We start from the raw sequence: 21,037 nt of genomic DNA, 5'->3' as shown, positions 1-21,037 counted from the left end.
TCCAAGGCTTGGAGGTATGATAGTATGGTCACCTTCGAGAGAGCGGTAAACAGCGGTATTCTATTTTTATGTATTTCTTTCATTGTTAAAAGCCCACCATTGAAACACCGGGCGGTATTTCATGGCTCCAGAGGTAGAAGATGGGGCACTAACGACAGTACCCTCTACCTCTGTCGAGCCACTGACAACCTCACTTTCCACCTTCGTCGTAGCATCAGCTTCAGTCCGTGTATCTTCATCGACCTCACTCGTAGCCTCCCAGTCAGGGGCAAAAACATTGACGAGATCCTTGCTGCCACACATCTTGGTCTTATCGCCACTGCAAGGCGTATTGCAATCGGTCTCGTTGCGTGTCCGTTCGCCAGCGACATAGCTGCTGCACCAGCATTCATTTCCTTCTTTGACACCAGCAAAATCGAATTGAGCGCGGTAACAAGTATCTTCACATTTTGAGATAGTCAAAGCGGCGTCGCCACCGTCCTTGCTAAAGCGTTTCTCCAGCACTGGCGAGGTAGCATTGGTATCGACATAGCAGCCAAGGCGAGTCCAAGCAGCGGGAGAGGGTCCCAGGGTGGTAGTTGACGGGGTTGGGATGATAGTAATTGTCGGTTCTGTTGTTCTCGGCTTCGGTGGATCAGTGGCTACTCTCTCCAAGGTGACGATGCAGTAAGACTGCAACTTCCATGGCTTGCAGTCGAGGCTGATTGAAGGGTTCCATTCAGAGAACTGCTCAGGAGTGATTTTGAAGTAGTCTCGGACTTGTTCACACGTCTTTCCCTCATCGTTGTCGTACCACTCGATGCAAGAGTGGATTGTGTTATGGTCGTAAGGGAGGCCTGGGGCCCAACCGGAGCCTGCACAGAAGCGAAAACTGTTGAATAGTGCCACAAATGATAATGGGAATGAAGATTTCATGGTAAATCAATGGATGAAAGAATGGCTGTGCTCATGAGTCTCGGATTGAGGGTAGTCGCAAAACATGAGTGGGGAGGGATGGTTTGTTTAATAAATCGAGACTTGGAAACTTCACAGCCCCTTTTATCGCGCCCATCGGTCAACTCATCTTACAGGTTATCCGTGTTGCTCTTGAAGCGGACATCCGACCAACTTGCTATAGGAAGGTGCTCAACCAACTGCATGAGACCAGATAGAACGACCCTCTTCATCCCTGCGGTGCAGACAGGGTACCTGGTTGGCGCATGACTCACTCAGGACCCTTGACGTATAAGCCGACGCGACCAACACCCACCACTCTGTCTCGGCTTTCTTCTACTAATGACATTTCCTAGACTTTTCATCCCCGAGAGAGACAGAATCCCAGCCAATAACCAACATTGCAAATTCCTTGTCACGAGGCCTATTCTCTAAGATGGCCACTTTCCACCCATTTTCCCGCCTCCCCTTTGAAATTCGCACCATCATCTGGCAGATGACTGTTGAGCCTCGTCAAGTTGAGCTCCGTATCAATCGCCCCCCTGGAATATTCCGAACACTCTCCGCAATGTCGACAACACCCGTACCGGCGGTAATGCAAGTTTGCCACGAGGCCCGCAATCTCGGACTATACCAGCGCGAATTCACGTTTGGGGATGAACCGCGCTACCTCTGGGTCAACCTTGAAATTGATCTGATCTCTATTGGGAAGACCTCGTTTCGCCAGCTCGGGGATGACCGACGCATCATTCGCCGTATCAAGTGTCAAAGGGAGAACTCAACAAACTTTTTTAATTCCGCACTTCGCGAGATCAAGGAGTTCACTAATCTCAATGAGATGCATATCGTTTGCGAGGATGGCCTCCTTGCATGGCAAGACGCGTGGGAATATTTACCCTGGCCTTGCCCAAGAGACAATGTCAGGTTTATTGACATTGAGTCGGGAGAAATGGTGGATGGATACACACTGGACAAGAGGTGTGATGAAATTCTTGCTCAAGAAGAGGAGCAGGTTTGATTCCTCAGTAACATACGCCTTGACAAATCTGGCCACATCCAATTTACTATACGCATCTGGAAAGCGCTGTTGTTTCATGTTCCAAGACTACTGGAAGGAAAGCTACGATGCGGCTTAGCTTACCTATTCACACCATCCCTCGCACCCGTTACGGTTGGCCCAATGGGGACTGTGTAACAACATAGCGCCAAATACATGTCTTTTCTTGTGCTGAAATGGCCCTGAATAAGGCAACTATCATTTCTATCAATAGATATTCTATGACTAAAATGGTACAGAAATCGTGTCCACAGTGATGGGAGTAAAACCAGTGAACCAACGCTAAAATCGTTTCAAGTCATATCGAGACTTTTGACTGCGGCGTAAACTTTTCCTTATATAGGTTCGACCATGTCTACACGACTACACGAGGAACTTTTGATCTGGCGGTTTGGCTTTCCAACACACGAGATCAAGCACATCGAGACATAATTGTGTCACTTGCGAAGGAGGGGGGAAAAAGCTTTGCCATCTCCACTGTGTGAAACGCAATAGACCACTATGCGAACGACAAGAGTAGAAGATACCTCTTGCTAATACAGAGGCATTTCACGCCGTATATGCCGCTTCATAGCCCGTTATGTCGGTGTCGTTGCTGCATTCGTCGTGGCATCATCAAGGTATTGACAAAGCCTGCAGATGCAGGTACCAACCGGTCCTATGGAACATGGAATGGCTGCAGAGAACCAGCCACATCGTCTGGCTATGTTGCCATGACTCAAGGAGAGCAGAGGTAGTAACATCTTGACATTGCCCGACAAGTCGTGGTATGTACAAACTCCAAAGAGACGAGACGTCCAATAAGGGGCTGTTAGAATATTTCATGGCCTTCTCCTTACCCCGACGCAAGCGGTCGATCGATGTTTTGGAGGTATCCGAGGCCGACTATGCGCAGGTGACGTATCAGCATCTCGATCACTACCTCGTGTTTCCTGTAGCAAACTGCTTCGTACAGACTCTTGCTTCTGCGATTTACAATGACGGAGCGACGTATATAAAGCAGTTGGACGACCTTCTTGGTCGTCCATCACACTTCACCTTCGTTCGGCATTGAAACTACTCCCATACTCACTTTCTGTCGTCTCTTCCCAGCCCTCTACCATTCCTAATTCATACCGTCAAACTCCAATCCACACCAAAATGAACCGTCTCATACTCGCACTCATGGTGGCCTCCACAGCTGCCGTGCCAGTGGTTCAATACAACTCTGACGACGTTTGTGTCGGTGGGTGCACCACTGAGGCTGAGCCTACCCCTACCGATGTATGTGTTGGCGGCTGTACTGACAAGCCTACTGCCACCAGGACATCTATTACCACACCCTCTGTCGTTACAGCTGCCGCTGGTCACGCCCAACCTGTTGTTGCAATGGCTGCACTTGGTCTCTTGGCGGTGCTGTGAATTGGGATACTCCATTAGATTACACCCAGCTACCAGCCCTAGAAAGATACTCATCTTTTGTAACCTTATCATTCTTTGGCCTGCAGAGACTATTCTCTGTGGAGTAGTTCTTGGCAAAATACTCTCTTAGCCATAACATTTAACAATCAGGCTAGTTATTTAGACTTGATTTGACATATTACTTGTCCTTTGTTTTGCTGAGCTTGCTGGATTTTCAGTTATGCATGACGTGATGAAGTGTGGTTTTTACAAGAGTCTTTATTGACAGACATGCTAGGGACATGATGGTGGCCCCTAACAACTATGTTACCTTTCATTTATTGCCTGTCTTTGCCTCAGTGGCAGTCCAAAGAAAGTCAGCTATCACAGCTATAATCAAATAAATCTAGTCCCATGACTGATTCAAGATAACTCTTAGCCCGCTGATATGCTGCATGTCTAGAATAAAGTCTGTGCGGAGTCGATGATGAACTGCAGTCGAAGGATGGTCTTGTCGTGGTTCACAACTAACGTCTGAACATTTGTAAACAGTGACCAAAGCACATAACAAGGCTCACAGATTGTAGAAGCGGTTAAGATCACATCAATCTCTTTCACGGCGCCCTTGGCTTGCGATCAAGCAGGTGAAGAGACACCTCCTGATGTATGTCTGGTGAGTCAATCACTACTTCACTTTCTTTGTGTTTCTCTTACGCGCAAATTGACCGGGGGTTGGTTGAGCCTCTTCATCTGTATAAATATCTTGACTCTAGTTTGATTGTTCCTTCTCTCATCCGTCCATCTTCACTTTTTACCTCTTACTTCTCCGACAACCCCTACACTTTCTCGCATGTCATCTTGCGCCCTTATCTCACAACTCTACTTGTTTCTCTTCTATGCCATACCGGGTTCGTCCAATCTAATTTCGATCGTCGCGACTCGCCGGTGGTAAAGCCTGCCAGTGGACATGCCCTAGATCTCTCATCAATTGTCGGCGACACGAAGGCCACTAGGCTGCTCCATGGCCGTCGTGCTTTAGATGTTACCAAAAACGACCCCGAACACGCCGTATCTGACAGCGATTCGGCTTCCTCTCCAAATCTGAGGACTCAAGAGCCTTCAAGACCTCTGCTCGAGGAACTCCACGCTGCGTCGGATAGGCTAAAGTCGGAAGAAGACCGTATCAAAGGTGAACATTTCTTCGTTACATACGATCTCTGTGGTTTCTCCTGCGCTACCTACGGCTACTGTCCCGAAAGTATCTGCGAATACGACGTGCTGAGCGTTGACCTAAGCCGTCTTTGTAACTTCACATGCAGGTACGGCTACTGTCCACCTCAGGTATGTCAAATTGTCATACCAAAAGACGAAGAAGATGGGAAAACGAAGAGAGAAGAAGACGAAACCAATCATCGTGCACCAGGCGTGGTTACTGTCCCTCCAACCTTTGGCGAAGACTCAGTCAAGAACCGAGAAAAAAACGATAAGCAATGCCTCATCTACAAAGACGGCTACCAAGACCCAGAGCAACTCACCGGCTGCAAGAAGGCTTGCCAAAACACCCTGGACAAAGCCAAGGAAGAAAACAGAACCAGCAACTACGGCTGCATACTCTGGAGCCCTGAGAGTGAGGGTGGCCTCAAGAGTATACCCTGGCAGCGACAACCGTCGACTGGAAGGCTCGTCACCGGAGGAAAATGCAGCTGCGATAACTGGCTTGCAAATGACTTGGTTGACTATTTTATTGAAGCACTACCAGCCATCGCCCAGGTACGCTGTGTAATTCTTTACTACTATCCATACTAATAATTCTCCCCAGATCGGCTGCTTTATCCTGATATCTGCCCTCAAGCTCGTCATAGACGTCGGTCTGAGCATTTTTGGGGGTAAAACACTTACTGCTGGTGTTGGTAAGCGTCAACTACCCCCCCCCCCAACCTGTTGCTCATTACTAACGCCTAAGGGCAGACATGGCGCTCACAGCAGTGGAGTTGACCAACTATGTGTACTCAAAAGAAGAGGATCCCCTGGGCGCGTTGGAGTGGTGGCTAAGCCCGTGCGGCGGATCCCATTTGGTGCCAGCCGAGATCAAGCAGGCGTTTGATATCCTGAGCTTCGCGCCGGGAGATAAGTCGAGCTACAAAGAGCCGACCAAGATCAAGAAGCACAGCGGCAAGAAGGGCGACGAAGGTAACCCTCGATCTGAACCCGGCAAGAGCACAAGTGTTGGCCCCATCAAGTCCGAGTCCAGCAACACTCGGACGAAAAAGTGCAGCATCAAGCTTGAAGATCAAACCAAGACAGTGGGCGTGGCTCTGAATACACTCGAACTTAGGAGCTGCAACGGCAAAGACGAAACTGTCACAGAACATTCTGTTCTTTCCACTATGACGCATGAACCCTTGGCCACGAGACCCAAGGTCAAGGTGAATTGCTCGGCGGTATGGAATCAGAGTTGCCACAATTACAGTGCGGTTATTCGGGAGAGCTCACGATGGTCCACATTCACCCTGCCTTCAGCAGTTGCGACATGGGTAGGTTAAGATAGCAATGGGTGCGATATCTCGACGTCGCGTTTATTCCTACATGGGGGCACAAGGGGGGTACAAGTTGTAGCAATAAAGACTCAAGTTATCAACACATAACCACATGGGGGTTCGATGCCGCAAAGCACATTGCAAGCTCTGTAGAACACTGGCGTATAATGGATCCCATGCCAAGAAGGGCAATGACCGGGTTTCTGGGTGCCTGAGGCTGCCCCTGGACCCTTGCGAGCTCTCGCCTCATAAATATCTTTCGAGTGTCCAACCAACAACTCTTCAAACTTTCTCCTCTTATCCAGTCTAGTCTTGAACAAAGAAAGCCTCACAATCCAAAATGTCAGAGCGGAGCCAATCTCCATCCACACCTCCCTCAACACCGCCCTCATCCGAGGAGTTCGAATCAGACTGGTCTGACAGCGATGACGTCCCAACTGAACCCGCCTACTCTATCGAAGAGATGGTGGAAATATTTCTTGACTTTTACAACTTTCTCAAAACCATCCACTTCCGGGATGTCAACCTCAAGATACCGCCGCCGGGAGGATGGCCAAATATTCCCCAGTCCACCGCCTCACCAAAGTCCGATCGTGTATACGAGGTCATACGACATCTACCTTTTTTCGACGATGCTCCCGAAGCACTTCTTCACTACAAGTCACGCCTGCTTGACTATACTCGAATGTCTCGCCGTGACGTGGAGGAGCAGTTTGATATGATGGGGCAGCTTCTTGGAGATTCCCATTACTCTGAACGAAGAGGGATGGACATCGACGTCTCTGATACTTTTCCTTTCTCTGATGGCTGGGAAACAGGTGGAAAAGCCATGTACTTCAACGTTTGGGACGGTGAGATAAGCGAAGAGAATCTTCGCATGGATGGAGGAGACCCCGTTGATATCAGGACCTACTTCGAACAACTCAGGGGCCATTTTGAAAACTTGAGACTTATCCCTTGTCACAACAGGACTATTCTTGACTATAATGTTCCAGAGCATACCGGCATAATTACCGAGGAACAAGTCGAGTCTCAGGAGGAAAAAGATTGGGGAACCCACTTGGATTATCAATACATCAGGCAGCTTTACAGGGGGCTTGGGTGGCCGCACGCTTTTCGCAGAGATGAGGCTCTCCAGGCGGTTAACCAGCTGATGGAGAAGATCAGGAATAAGCGCGATGAATGGGAAATCGATTATGGCCACCAGAATCTTCATTATCATAGCGGAGACTGCTGCGGTACTTCTTGGGTATCATATTAGGTCTAACGTAATGGAGTACAAGGTACAATAAGGTCTACAACAATCTTGAAGCTTTCGTTTACAGGGTGGGATTCCCCTTCCGAGAAACATACAGCAGTGATTTGAGCAGAGTCTCGTCAAAAGAGCACCAAGATGAACATTGTAAGTGGCCTAGATTTCTGACTGCTATTGTAATGTTTCGAGTGCATCATTATAGATCGTAACCGATATACTATACAGTTGGCTTCGCTTGTGTGCCTTGCGTCTAGCGTGGCCCCTCGCCGTTACCAAAGTTCCGCACACACTAACAAGCCCAAGCAGTTTTGCAGAGTGTCCTATGATACATCTAATACTTGCAAAAATAGGAAAACTTCGGCCATCTTAGCTGTATTTCGAGAAATTAACCTAAAACAACATTTATCTCTTCAGGTCGATTTGCAATCCATGTTTTCTCCGCAATCCGTCCACACACCACCCGATAGTAAACATCTTCTTTCTTTTCAACCCAAAGAACATTATAAGACTAGCATATCTCATCCCCCTCCCAATATTCTTTCAAATCTATGTCTTATGTTTCATAGCCACATTCGCGTTTAATGTAATAAAGACTAGAGCTAAAGAAAAAAGTTCGAGTATCAGCCCACAGCTCATTTCCATCAAAATCCACTATAACGTATCCAGATACCACTTGACTTTTTCTAAATACTCTCTCCTCGAGGCATTTCTGGATCTCAGTATAGCTGGCAGTACCCTTCGAGATCGCAAGAAGTTCTATCTTATCGCCTTGCTTATACTTGATGTCGTCTGTTGTCTTGAGTAAGCCTGTAAACTTACCGGTTTTGTCTTGGAGGATTACCACAGGCATCATTTCAGACAACGGCATGTCTATCAAAACTGGGTTTTCAAAGGCTTGTGTCCAGCCACCAGCAGCTAGCTTTTCGATAAATAAGGGTTCCGAGATCCGCAGAATGTCCGCTACGTAGAAACACGCTCGTTCTGCCCTGCCTACCAGTTGTGGTAACAAGTCGTTGATTTCAAAGGCTTTGAACACAGCATGACTTCCCCCAAAGCTTTTACGAGTGCTCCAGTCAACACATGTTTGCTTTCTCCAACTTGGATCGATAGACTGGGGCGCAGAGTCCTGAAAGGCTAAGATGCCAGATAAGAAGCAAACTCCGAGGGTCCAGGTAACATTGCCATCCACACCAAGACCACGAGGGAAAGGGAAAGTCTGTGCAAGCCGCCAATCCCTTTCTTCTATACCATCTCCTTAGGGGCTGCCATAAAAGTGCGTGGTCGATGGCTAACTTCGGCAGTCCGTGGATGAAGCCTCCAGGAAAGGATCGGGCCAAACGGTTCAACATTCCGAAGCAGGCTAAAAGGCCATCTCCAGAATAGGTAAGGTCCCTTCCATTGTAAGGACACACCAAGTCGACGTAGAGACTAAAGTCCGGACGAGGCGTAGTCATGAGCCGTGTTCCAATGTTGTCTCTCATCTCGCCATGGTGGCTGTCTGGGAGAGGTAGCAGCCCAAACATGTCCCAAACTGAGGCTCGGCACTCCCAGAAGACCCTGCTATCCAAGAAGAAGAGGATTCGCTTACTATGCTCTTGGTAGGTCCAGGCTCGAGTAGCCCATTTGATTCGGAGACCTCTTGATAGTGCGCCCTGACCTGGTCATAGCTATCTTCAATATGGAATCCAGCTAGCCAACTCCTAAGGGTAGGTTTCTGCCAAATCTCTGGAAAGCAGGCATTCAGTGCTGTTGTTTCTTGTCTGCCGTAGAGACCGTGACTCGCAGCTGCAACAAGAGTCATACAAGCCTCTGAGTAGGTTTGGTCCATCCGCATCACCTCGGACTTTGTAGACGGCTCTTCTTGGACGATGCATAGTCTGTCTACCCCAAGGTATCTTCCCCCGATCAGAGGAATCAGCTCAATGGCGTCTTGGATAGCCTTGGGCAGCTGGTGTGCAATATCGCTCCTTGAGAGGCTTCCTGACTGTTGTAGCATCGATAGCGTTTCACGGTCCAGCTGAAATGGACGCTTTGGCTTTGCTGGAGAAAGCGGGAAAGCTTCTTACTAGGTATAGCTAAGAGCGATATAATATTGATCAGTTCTATGTATAATGTATTATATTTCGTAGCGATAAACTAGGTTAGACTTTATCATATATATATTTTCACGGCGTATATATGTTCATTCTCTAAGTCTTGGCTACTAGACTATACTCGAAAATATCGCCGTAATATAGAGGAACAGTTTGATATGATGGAGCAGCTTCTTGAAAATTCCTATTACTTTGCACAGCCACATATAAGCCTAGCCAGTATCAGAAGTAAATAATATCACAATAAATATATGCCCTTAAGCTGAGCAAAAAAGTACCATAGATATAAGGAGTGAATTGTCCAGCTACTGGCCTAAGTAACCTATTTGAAACAAGTGGACCAACAAGTCGTCTGGCCGCTACCTGAGTAACATGATTGCAACGAGAACAGTTCCTCCTACACCCACTATACTTCAAACTGCTTTTTTTCTCGATGAGAATGGCTTGTTGAAAGCAACTCTACCCTATCCAAGAACGTCATGTTGTATGAACTCTCAATCTGGCCCCTCAAGCCGAGGCCATGCCTTTCCTCGCCAACTGGCTATCTCGGTTATTCATCTGCCGCCGCGCCAGTGGGCGGCGAAGCGATCCAGATGCCGTTGATTATGTCGGCCATGCTTTGCATGTTGTCGTGGCAAGAGTGATTCTCCAGAAGCATCCTACCCCGAGCCCTGATATTGATAGTACGCGTGTGGCCTTCAACCGAGTGTGGCTTCCGCTCGAGTCGCAACTCGAAGCGAGCATCCGCCTGGCGGAGGGCGGTTTGGATATCGACTGTGTTGTCGTGGCATCCGCGGGGCCCCCAGACTATGTTCCCTTGGAAAAGGAGAGTGGCCGTGTTAACGTGACCTTCGACAGAATGCGGCTTCTCGTTGAGCCAAACTCTGTTCTGGTCAGTCATGATGATGGCGGTGATCCTCTATGAGAAGTTAGTATATGGATAAGCCTTTTACATCAGGTAGATTCTCATACCTGGCTAGGCGCTTCGGCAATAAATGGAGTAAAGAGCTAGGTAGCTTTATGTAGGTGTGTGAAGTCAGATGTTGATACTGATGATTTCTTTTCAACAGGACTTGGCCCCCTTTATATACTCGGCATCCCTCTTACAAACTTTGTCAGACCTGCTTTCGAACAATCACAGAGCTACCTTCAATGGGTCTGCTTTGCATGCGGTCCTTCGGCGATAGCTCGCTTCCCGTCCTGTGGTGTCACCGCAACAACTGCAGCGTGACTTTCTAGGATTTACACAGTGTTAGCTTCCCGTTGTCTTAGTTCGACATATGCATCGCGATCTATAAGGATTCTTGTGCTTCCTGCGATATTACTACTACAAATGTAAAATTGTAGACGGTACGAGCTTTCCGTTGTCTCATTTCTACATATGCAGCTGGCCTTTTTTGGCCCATGAGACATGAGGCCCCCTCTTTCTCGGCATATTCAGCCAGCCTCAGTTGATGTAATCTGAACCATGCCAATTGACTTCTTGGGCAGAGATCAGCTCCTCACAATTTAAGCCTGGGCTCGCTTACGTAGAATCAGCATCTTTGACTCTGGTCCCAGAGGCCAGCACGCCATTTGCCCTTCCGACGACCCATGTAGGCCAATTACTTTGCACCATTATCTCTCGTCAATCAGGTCTTGTCCATATTTTTGCCTCAATAACAGCTTCACGGTTTCTCTGTCAGTCTACCTCGATCCTGCCCGACCTCCTGAATTAGCAACGAATCCACAACACTCTATTCTCACATCAACGACTTGAGCTACCCGCCCAGCTTGATCTGACAACCGGCCGTGCACACATTGTCAAATCGTGCTAGTCTGTTCTCTCCTCACCTGATTTGCCTTTCAACTTTCCACTTCGAACACGGCAGAGCCCTGCGATTGACCTGCCGCAGCTGCATATCCCGTTTCTCGGCAAGTCTACCTATTGGCCTCACAAGCTGCGCCTAGCTACAGGGGTACTTTTCAGCTGCCAAGGGACACCTCCATTTTCCCGAAAGAGAAATTCCGCAAACATGTTGCTCCAAGTCGTTCCTCATAACACTCCAATCCATCCTGATTCCGACTCATCGATTGGACCAGAAGTCATCTCGGTAGAATGCATCTTCCGCTAAAGCACCAACCACTTAACCGAGACGCCTGCAAGGCAGTCTTTTGGCACTTTTTGGGCCAAGCAGCGACCAATGAGACCTTCCTGATGGCGCAAAGCTAGCTCATATGCGTGTTGGGGATCAGACGACGAAGCAGAGGTCGAGGAGGCGCTCGTCAGTCCCTACTGTATTCAAGTCTGAAGGTTAAACATGGCCACCTTCATTACTCCGTAATTCCTCAATTCAAGCGGGATCGCCTCTAATAACATTCTGTAAGCATTCCACCCCTACAACACGGGAATATTATAGTCCGTGATGAGATTAGCCCAGGTACGATCTTCGGGCTTAGTTAACCCATCGAGGGCCGGGCTGCAACTATAATAAAGAACAGATCTTCAACACATCATGACATCATGACCCGATGTTAACACAGTGGCCTATTTAGCCCAGGTACATGCAGGAGCCCGCCATCGTGGCGAAGATCAAGGCGTGAAGCTGCGGTGACGGGTGACTGTTCCCGACTCGCCTGCAGAGAGGATGGTACTTTGGCTAGTTGGATTGGTGGGGAGTGATGGGGAAATGACGCGCCTAAGAAACGCGGTCCGACCCGTACCATCCCTCCACTTCGTGAGATGGACCAATCCCGATCATAGCGGGGCAACGTCTTCCGAGGCTTGTACACAACTGGAGAGCGTGGCATGTGTGCTTGTCCGAGAGACATTTCCATGCACTGTTTCCTTTGCTTGTGAGCGCCGAGGAATGATAGCACACGCTTGAGTATCCGAACCAAGAGCCCAAGATTGCATGTCAAACCTCTTGCCCTGATAGAATGAGAATACCTGCAGACAGTCGGACCAATCGGGCAAGAATTGTCAAGCAGACAGAATGGCCTGGGTGGGATCCGTGAAATGGAACAATAGCTATTCAGTTTGCGCATGCCTCTTCTCCCTGCAGATACCATGTCCTATGGGATGCAGCTGGCAGATTTCGGCAGATCGCTGCAGGCCTTGTCGAAAACGGCTGCTCCGGCTGCGATCACCAGGGGGAAGCGATCGGCAGAGCTCAGCTCTGACACACACGGGCATGATCGACGTCCCTGCTCGTGCTTCTTCCTGGCCCCATTTTCCTGCCAGGCTTGTGCTCGGATGTCGGCGTAAGCAGTGTCATAGGTACCCACGTCCACACTCATGACATCGTTGGGACTGACCGTCCGCTAACACTTTAATCTGCGTAGTATTATTTGGCGCAGTTTGGGGTAGGTATATACAAGAATTCCTCTAGAGAAAGCAGAAGGGATTCTTGCCACGTATAACAGAGGGCAATGTAGCGCTGATCGGTTCCACGCACGATACATTTGTATTTCGTGTCGATAAGTCAGGTTGGATTCTGTCGTGGCTCCGTTCTCGCAGTACGTGTGTGATCATTCTCACAGTTCTGCAGCCAGCTTTGGATCGCATGGATAAAATTACTACGCGCAGATGATGTAACGGAGGGGACTCTGTCACTCTTAGTCATGCCGCTGGTAGTGTCTTTTCCGTGTTCAGGCAGGATGGTGCTTTCGTCTAGAAGACAGAGGGAGAAGCCCATCTCAGAGTAGTATTAATATCTTTGTCTATGCTTGAGTAAGAAAGTCATATCATGGCTGTTTTCTCGCGCAGTAGTTAAATCTGTGTGAATCCACGTGTGCAGAAACGAGCATGAGATGCATGTTTACTCCGACCCCTCAACATTGGGCATGAACCAGTTAGGCTTTCGCCGATGGTGGACCGTATCAGCGCGTGAGCATCCATACGAGTTCATACCATTCATCTTGCCTCTAATCAACTAGATTCACAGCATCTCAGAATTCTAGAAGCCCATGATTCATCTTCAGTACAAATGTGAGATGGTTGGTCAGTAGCCATTGCGACGTGTCTATCAATCCACAACGCTGTTCCACATCAGCCCCTCGATCAACAAGTAGCCGTACCAAGCCACCAACTAAATATGACTGGGCGAGCAAATGATAAGGCTGACTGTCAGCGGCCCATGCATAATGTTGCCATCTTAGCCACCCCTTGGTGGTTAGATATCTTGATGAAGATTTGACAGAGCAACAACGCCAGAGTGCAATGTTGGGTTGCTACTAAGCCATCTGTTCCACTAGTCTAATACCCTCTTCCTCGACTTTGACCCGGATCAAGTCACAAATCTCGCGGGAGTACGGCGCCAAAATACCAGGCTTGTTCAGAGGAGCATGTCCGTCAAGGAGCTGCGTAGCAATTCCGCATCGCTCCAACCGACTTGGACATGGCTGAGTCTCCGTTCGGATCGCCCAAGAGTTCTAGAGTAGACGTGATGGTGTTCTGTTTTGATCATTAACAGCAAGCTAAGAGATGCCAAGAGGGGTGGTGTGTTACCTGAGTGCCATCCTTCCATCCAACGACAAACTCGTGTTGGAGCATCACCAAGTCACGCTCGGCCGGCCTAAAACTGCATAGCTTCTCCAGCTGTGCAGAAAGAGTATCAAGAAGACTGCCGTGCAATGTCGCCACCTCGTTCGAAAACAAACCCATCCAACGAAGGCCAGAGAGGATCTGGCGTCGCTCCTTCGCGGAAGAAAAAGTACAAAACTCGTCGACCTTGGCGATAAGATGACTCTCGTTAGGTGACCAAGCCCCGGTTACCCCTTGCTGAATCTGTGCCCAAGTCAACCCCTCCTCCAACCACGGCTTCTCTTCTGGGTCGATCCATCCGAGGTCAATAAGGGCCTTGACCATGGCAGGGTTGCCTTCGTATCGAAGAGACCCCCGAACCACGGTGTGAGCCTCCGGTATACCATAGGCTTCACAAAAGGGAACCGAGTTTCTGTTTGGATAGGCTACAAACGAATATTCGTCCAAGAGGTGGTACGGCTTAGCCAAGCTCATCAGGTCCTGATTGGAGATCCCAACCATCTCTCCATCGCGAAGGAAGGTTGCCCAGTTGTGTTGGGAGAGCAGTGCGCCACGAGGAGACCAGGAGAACTATCAAGTGTGGTCAGACTTGTTCGGCAAGGTAGTAAAGTTCACATCCGCATACGTTGAATCTGAGAGGGTTGTCGTTGGCGGCTTCAGGTGCGGGGATCCCACCGCAGAAAGAGTAGAACTCCTTGACCTGCCACAGAGTAAGTCCTGTATAACACAAGCCAGGACTGCAAGTCTCACCTTTCCTCCTTTATCATGAACTTCCCCAATGGTCTTGATGGCATACAAGTGATCGACACCAGGGTCAACGCCAACCTCGTTCAAGACCGTGACGCCCGCCTCTTGTGCTGCGTCGTCAAGTTCACGCATCGCAGGGGACACGTAGCTCGTAGTAATCACGTGTGTCTTGGATTTGATTGCCGACATTATGACATGTACATGGTATATAAACGGAACGAGCGAGATTACGACGTCGTGTTCGACAATGCAGTGGTCGAGGTCGGGCGACTTGACGTCGAGGGCGATGGCCTTGGCACGGGGTCGTCCCTTGACCAGATTCTCCGCAGTCGAGAGGGTACGACAAGCTAAATGATATCATTAACCAGAAATTGGAGACCCGGTGGCACACTTACCGACTGTGAGGACGCTCCTTTCGTCTCGAAGTAGGTAGTCAACGCATGGCTTTGTAACCCTACCACTGCTAAGAATGAGAATCTTTTTCCATTATGTTTAAAGATGATGTGTGCGCTAACCAACAAGTTTGGCAATTCGCCGAGATATTACATTTAAGCTCTAACTAAGCCCATACTCCTATTAACTCACCCTAGCAGCTACTACTTAAACCTTTATATCTTTATGACTAAAACCTTCCTCCTCCTTAAGTTACTCCTATGACTTAACGACTTAAAAACCTTAATTGTGACGAGAGGATATTTCCCAAGGGATAAACCGGTCGTACTAGTTTATATTAGCACTAGATTATATTACATAGCCTTAAAGGTTAATATAATATCACGTCTAGTAATATGCTTAAAGGTATTAAGTATAACTAAGTTATATTAATAGCTAAGGTAGCTCCTATATAGGGAAGTATAATAAGTATATTCTATATACTTTGGGTGTCGATTATAATTACTCTGCCTATTAATCCTAATTAAGGTAACTATATAAGTAATTAGGGTAATTAGTAAGATAATTACCGTGATTATTTAGTATTAGGGGTGATTATTTATTTGATTGGTAAGGAATTATAGGGGCCCGCCTATATATATGATAGGTGCATATTAGGCCGTGATATAATATCTCCCCTTCGTTAGTCTTATCCTTAAGGCCTTTAAAGTTAGCTATCCTAAATTTCCCTTAGTTTATTAAACCTTCCTTTATAACTATTTTTCGTGATACTAATAGTATATCGAAAATAAAGTCCCGTTCTGCCGCGCGTTATTACTATCTTTTTGAGCTTATTAAAGAAATAGGCTTCGAAGTTATGCCTTATTCCTATTGTTCTTAAAAGTATCTAAAATATAAGATACTTAAGGGTATTTCTTATTATTCTAAGTATGTTCGTCGTAGTCGTGCTTGCGATGGCTCGGGTGTGTTGGTTTCCGCTGGTGAGTGTATTTCCCGCGTTTCATCGCCTTCTTCCTACTAATGTTTTGCAGCGTCGCGCCTAGTAGTAGAGAAGCGTTATCTAGAACTTGAGGAGGAGAAAGTAGAAGAGGAATTAATTGCTCTTTAGTAGTAGATGAATGAGCGGCTATCCCGTCTAATGCGCCTTCGTCGTTAGAAGAAGTAGATCTACGAGCGGGGTATAGAGATAGTACATCGGGGGTTAAATTCTTTGGATGAGTTAGAGGAGTTAGATCGCCGGGAGGCCGAGGCTATTATTAACGCTTAGTCCTTTAGGGCTATTGATATTATTGATTAGTCGGCTATCCTTGATTTCGATGTTAGTTCCCTTCCTTCCGGAGTCATTAGTAAAAATCCCATAGTAGGCATTATGCGCTAGTGAGGTATTCCAGGGGTTCCTATATGTTTTCTGAGTTAAGGTAATCTTTCTATTTAATAAAATATATTATTTTACTATTAATTTTATTTATATCGAGGATAGCCTCTATAATATATTCTTTTGGTCTATTAATTTCTATATTGGGCTCGTTGCCTATTTTTACCTAGATAGTATCTTATGCTAATTCGAGTAATAAAATATAAAAGGTTAGATAGAGCTTAACCTTAGGTAATAAGTTTAATTTATAGTTATATTTCGAGATTTTCTTTTTAATTTTATATAATCTAATATATTTATAATCGAGTTTTTTATTTTATTATTTTATTTTAATGTTTTTTATTACGAGGTAGACTATATCTCCCTCCGAGAAGGTTAGTCCCTTAATCCTTTTCTTATTAGCATAGGTTATTATTTTGTTCCTAATAAATTCGAGTTCTATTCGCATTTCTTCGTATAGATTTCGCAATTAATCGCTAGTAAGGATTACTTTTAGGTTAATAATAGTATCTCGGGATTATTAGTAGATATCTAGGGTAAATCTAAAATTAGCATAGGCTAGTATAATCTTTGTGCTTTCATTAGTTACTATATTATAGGCTAATTAAGCAGCTAGTAGTTTCTTAACCTAGTTAGTTTATTCATAGTTAATATAGCATTAGAGGTATTATTCTAATATTTAGTTTATCCGTTTAGTTTATCTATCTATCTCCTTATAGTAGGCGGTAGAGAGTTTATAGTTAATTCCTAAGTATCCCGTGAGGCTTTGCTAAAACTTTAAAGCGAATAGTAGTCCTTTATCTATAATAATTTCGAGTGGTATATTATATATCTTAGCGATATAGAAGTAAAAGAGGTAAGCGAATTTTTCGGCTATTATTAATTCTCTATAGGGTATAAAGTAGGAAAATTTCGTGAGTCTATCTATAATAATAAGAATGCTATCATAGAAGTTTCTAGTAGCTAGTTCTTCTAATAGGGGTAGTTTAGTGATAAAGTCTATTATGATAGCTTCCCATAGTAGCTAAGGTACTGGTAGGGGTTATAGTTTGCCGTAGGGCTTATAGCGTCGTGCCTTGGTTTTTGCGTAAAGGTCGCATTGGTTAATAATCGCTATGATGATCTTCTTTATGCTAGGAAAAGTATATATCATCTTAACTTATTCTAGGGTTTTGTTAATTCCTTGGTGTCTATGTAGCTAGTGGCTGTGTATTTCGCGTATAAGGTTATATTATAATTCCTCTGGTATTTATTGTTTGTTTGTTCTTTCGTTGCTTGGGAGTTGTTCGTTGTACTCTAGGATCTTTGTGAGGAGTAGATTGCCTTGTTCTACTGCGTAGGTTATTCCGATGATTCGGTGGGGTATTCCGGTGACTCTGTCTTATTCGTAAATAGCGGGTTCTGATTCCGGTGGGTGCTTCGTGTATTATCTTGTTTGTTGTTATAGGTGTCCTTCGGGGGTAAAGTGTAATAATTATTCCTTAGTTCGGATTTTTTCAGTGTCGAGGTCAGGCCTTTGGCTAATAGCATCTGCCCTGCCGTTCTCTAATCCTTTGATATAGATAATAACGTAGTTAAATTCTAAGAGGTATTTAGCATATCGTAGTTATCGTCCGCTAAGTTCTTAGGTTATCGCAAAGTAGGAAATGTTCTTATAGTCTATATAGACCTTGATCTAATATTAGCTTCCTAGGAGGTAGTGTCTAAACTCCTTGAAGGCATTAATAATTATAAGGAATTCCTTATCGTAGATAGGGTAATTAAGTTCTACTCTATGTAGCTTATAGGAGTAGAATACGATTAGGTGTAGTCATCCTTTATTATCTCGTTATCCGATCTAGGCGCCTAAGGTAAAATCCGAGGCGTCTATTTCGAGTTTAATCTATTGAGATAGGTTAAATATCTTAAGTACTAGTTCGCTTAGGATAAGTTCCTTAATCTTATCGAAGGCGTCTTTAGCCTTATTCCTAAATATAAAGATCTTATCTTTCTTCGTGAGTTCTATTAATAATGCGGCTATTTTCCTAAATGCTTTAAGAAACTTATAGTAGTAGTTAGTAAATCCGAGGAAGGCTTATATTTCCTTAATGTTAATTAGCTCTTTCTAGTCTCTAACTACTAAGACTTTCTTAGGGTCTATATATATCTTATTATAAGAGATAATATATCCGAGAAATTCTACTTCCGAGGCGTAGAATTTACTTTTCTCGGGTTCTATTAATAAGTTAATATTCTATAATATCTATAATACCTTATAGACGTGTTCTATATATTCTTCTTCTATTTTAGAGAAGATAAGGATATTATCTAAGTAATATATAATAAATATATCTAGATATTCTTATAGTATATTATTAATTATTCATTAGAATATAGTAGGTATATTAATAAGTCTAAAGGGCATAACGAGGTACTCGAATAGTCTATACTTAATATAAAAAGCGGTTTTCTATTTATATCCTTCCTTAATCTAAATAAGGTTATAGGCTCCTTTAAGGTTAAGTGCGGTAAAGTACTTTATCCTAAAAAGTTAATCCTTTAGCTCGCTAATAAGAGGTAGCGGTATACGATCCTTAATTATAATAGCATTAAGTATTCGGAAATCGATATAAAATCAGAGCTTCCTATTTTTCTTCGGAATAAACATAACGGGGTATCCAATAGATAACTTACTTTCCCTAATATATCCTTTCTATATTATATCTTTAATATATTCCTTTAATACTAGAAGTTATGCTTTATTAAGTAGATAAAGTTTATTAAAGCTAGGTTACTTCCTATCGATAAACTTAATCTTAAGGTCATAGGATATATATTCTAGTAGACCTATTTTAAGTTCTTCCGCGAAGAATTATTTATAGATTCGGTACTTCTATAGTATATTCTTAAGTTATTCCTCTTCCGGGCTATCCCTTTTTAGTTTCTTAAGGTCTTTCTCGAGTATATAGAACTATTATATAATTTATGCGATTATTCTTTATCGTTATTATTTCTATCTATTATAATATTTATATTTTATCCCTATGGGTAGAGAGGTATCTTATATTTACCTCTTCCTAATTTCTCCGTCGTTAATAGAAGTTTAAGATCTCTAATCTAAGTTATTATTTAATATAGAAGATATCTTAGTATCGCAAGAGAGTATCTAGCTAGTTCTCTAGTCGAAATATAAGTTAAAGTATTATAACCATAGGTACCTAAGCATAAGGTCATAGCTCTAGTTTAATATAATATTGAATGAGATTCCCTAGTTCTTTCCTTTAATAAAAACCTTAAGGTAATTAATCTTATAGTTAATAACTCTATTATTATAATCGAAGGGTATTCCTTCGAGGTTATATACCGTATAGGGCTTATATTTATGCCTCTATAGTAGCTTAAGCCTATTCACCGCTACTAGGTCAAAGTAATTCTACTTAGCTCTACTATCCACTAAAGCATTCAACTATTCTCCCTTAACTTATACTTTTAATTCTAGGCATCATCGCCTATATCCTCCGTTTATAGAGTATAGGGCCTTCCAGGGTAGTTCATTCCCTTGCTTATCTATCCGTTGCCCTATATCAGACGGGGTATCTAGTTTTTTAACCTATAGAGAGCGTGGCTATAATAATCATATTCACATTCGCTCTTATTATATACTTCATAGTCGTGGTCGTCGATCTGACTATATAGATACTCTTAGTAGCTCCTTTCTTCTTAGGCTCCTAGGTCTTCCTACTCTTACTAGCTGATTTGCTTCTACCAGTCTTCGATTTTATAGGTAACCCGTTTTTGCTCCTAAATAGCATAGTAGAGGTTACTATCATATTATGCATAGGCTACGCCGATAGATTCATACTAATAGAAAATTCAATATCCTTCTATCTTATACCATAGGTATAGGTTCTTATTAGGTTAATGCGGTAGTACGACGGGAAAATAATCTTACTCCTATTTTTCCTTCCGGTGGGTCTCGCACTAGTATTACTAGTAGGATATCTATGAGATACTAGCGTGTTCTTAGTATATCAGGTATATTCGCATGTCGTCTCGTGGGTTAAAAGGTGCTTCTAGATATCTAGGGTTTTCCGCTACTTCTCTATAGTAGGCGCGAATATAGATTTCTTATTCGTCGGTAGTATCTATATATTCTTATGCCGTCTAGATATATCGTTCCCATATGCTATTCTAGTATTAGTTATCGTCTTAGTCATATAGTCATAGGTAGGGATCTTCCTCCTATAGTTCTTCATTAGTTTTCTATATTCCCTTTCCTACTCGGGCGAGTTCCTCTTATTAGTACTCCTAAGGGTTTATAGTATTTATGATTTATGCCTAGGTTAGACCGCTACCTGCTGTTTTTGCGATCCAGTCATTGCGTGGTAATCTACTATATCGATCTACCTTCTATTATTTATAGATCTTATTATATTCCCGTAATGCCTCGGCCTAGTATTAGGGGCATAAGGTGCGATCGTATTATATAGGGTCGTTCTACTAGTAATCCCTTTAATAGATTATAGCGGGCATCTAGGATTTGCTATTCTTATTATACCCTACGACCTATTTTTTATAGTCGAACCCTTCTGCGGCGGCTTCCTAGTAATTGGTTTATTCCTAGGGGGTTAGGGGTAGTAGTGCTTAGTTGTTTTTTATCTCGGTAGACTTCTTGCATCGGGTAACCGCGATGGTTTTTATATTAGGGTCTTTATCTAGTTTATTAGCCGGTTCTGGGAGTAGCTCCTATTCCGGTTGTGTCC

At 44.5% G+C, this 21,037-nt stretch overlaps 6 protein-coding genes across 6 annotated transcripts; 3 read left to right on the top strand and 3 right to left on the bottom strand.

Moving 5' to 3' along the window:
- Nucleotides 1-164: 164 nt before the first annotated feature.
- Nucleotides 165-915, bottom strand: NECHADRAFT_78502 (uncharacterized protein; the record flags this gene model as incomplete). Its single annotated transcript, XM_003040611.1, has 2 exons — nt 165-193; nt 249-915. The coding sequence occupies 2 exons, from the start codon at nt 913-915 to the stop codon at nt 165-167; spliced, it is 696 nt and encodes a 231-aa protein (XP_003040657.1).
- Nucleotides 916-1,369: 454 nt separating this feature from the next.
- On the top strand, nt 1,370-1,951 carry NECHADRAFT_37386 (uncharacterized protein; the record flags this gene model as incomplete). The annotated part of the gene is made up of 1 exon (XM_003040635.1): nt 1,370-1,951. The coding sequence occupies one exon, from the start codon at nt 1,370-1,372 to the stop codon at nt 1,949-1,951; it is 582 nt and encodes a 193-aa protein (XP_003040681.1).
- A 2,081-nt stretch (nt 1,952-4,032) lies between these two features.
- On the top strand, nt 4,033-5,913 carry NECHADRAFT_78500 (uncharacterized protein; the record flags this gene model as incomplete). The annotated part of the gene is made up of 4 exons (XM_003040634.1): nt 4,033-4,043; nt 4,144-5,140; nt 5,190-5,280; nt 5,339-5,913. The coding sequence occupies 4 exons, from the start codon at nt 4,033-4,035 to the stop codon at nt 5,911-5,913; spliced, it is 1,674 nt and encodes a 557-aa protein (XP_003040680.1).
- Nucleotides 5,914-6,247: 334 nt separating this feature from the next.
- Nucleotides 6,248-7,168, top strand: NECHADRAFT_78499 (uncharacterized protein; the record flags this gene model as incomplete). The annotated part of the gene is made up of 1 exon (XM_003040633.1): nt 6,248-7,168. One exon carries the CDS (start codon nt 6,248-6,250, stop codon nt 7,166-7,168), a length of 921 nt encoding a protein of 306 aa, XP_003040679.1.
- Nucleotides 7,169-9,530: 2,362 nt separating this feature from the next.
- On the bottom strand, nt 9,531-10,263 carry NECHADRAFT_67887 (uncharacterized protein). The gene is made up of 2 exons (XM_003040610.1): nt 10,228-10,263; nt 9,531-10,174 (listed from the first exon to the last, which is right to left on the bottom strand). The coding sequence occupies exon 2, from the start codon at nt 10,154-10,156 to the stop codon at nt 9,806-9,808; it is 351 nt and encodes a 116-aa protein (XP_003040656.1). The 5' UTR covers nt 10,157-10,174; nt 10,228-10,263; the 3' UTR covers nt 9,531-9,805.
- Nucleotides 10,264-13,588: 3,325 nt separating this feature from the next.
- Nucleotides 13,589-16,743, bottom strand: NECHADRAFT_92326 (uncharacterized protein; the record flags this gene model as incomplete). The annotated part of the gene is made up of 8 exons (XM_003040609.1): nt 13,589-13,690; nt 13,745-14,350; nt 14,406-14,480; nt 14,531-14,874; nt 14,923-15,004; nt 15,692-15,720; nt 16,092-16,170; nt 16,642-16,743. 8 exons carry the CDS (start codon nt 16,741-16,743, stop codon nt 13,589-13,591), a joined length of 1,419 nt encoding a protein of 472 aa, XP_003040655.1.
- Nucleotides 16,744-21,037: the final 4,294 nt, after the last annotated feature.

This window comes from Fusarium vanettenii (genome assembly GCF_000151355.1).
Source record: "Fusarium vanettenii 77-13-4 chromosome 3 genomic scaffold NECHAsca_60_chr3_6_0, whole genome shotgun sequence".
NCBI classification, from domain to species: Eukaryota; Fungi; Ascomycota; class Sordariomycetes; order Hypocreales; family Nectriaceae; genus Fusarium; species Fusarium vanettenii.
This window is presented reverse-complemented; position numbering and strand designations above follow the sequence as displayed.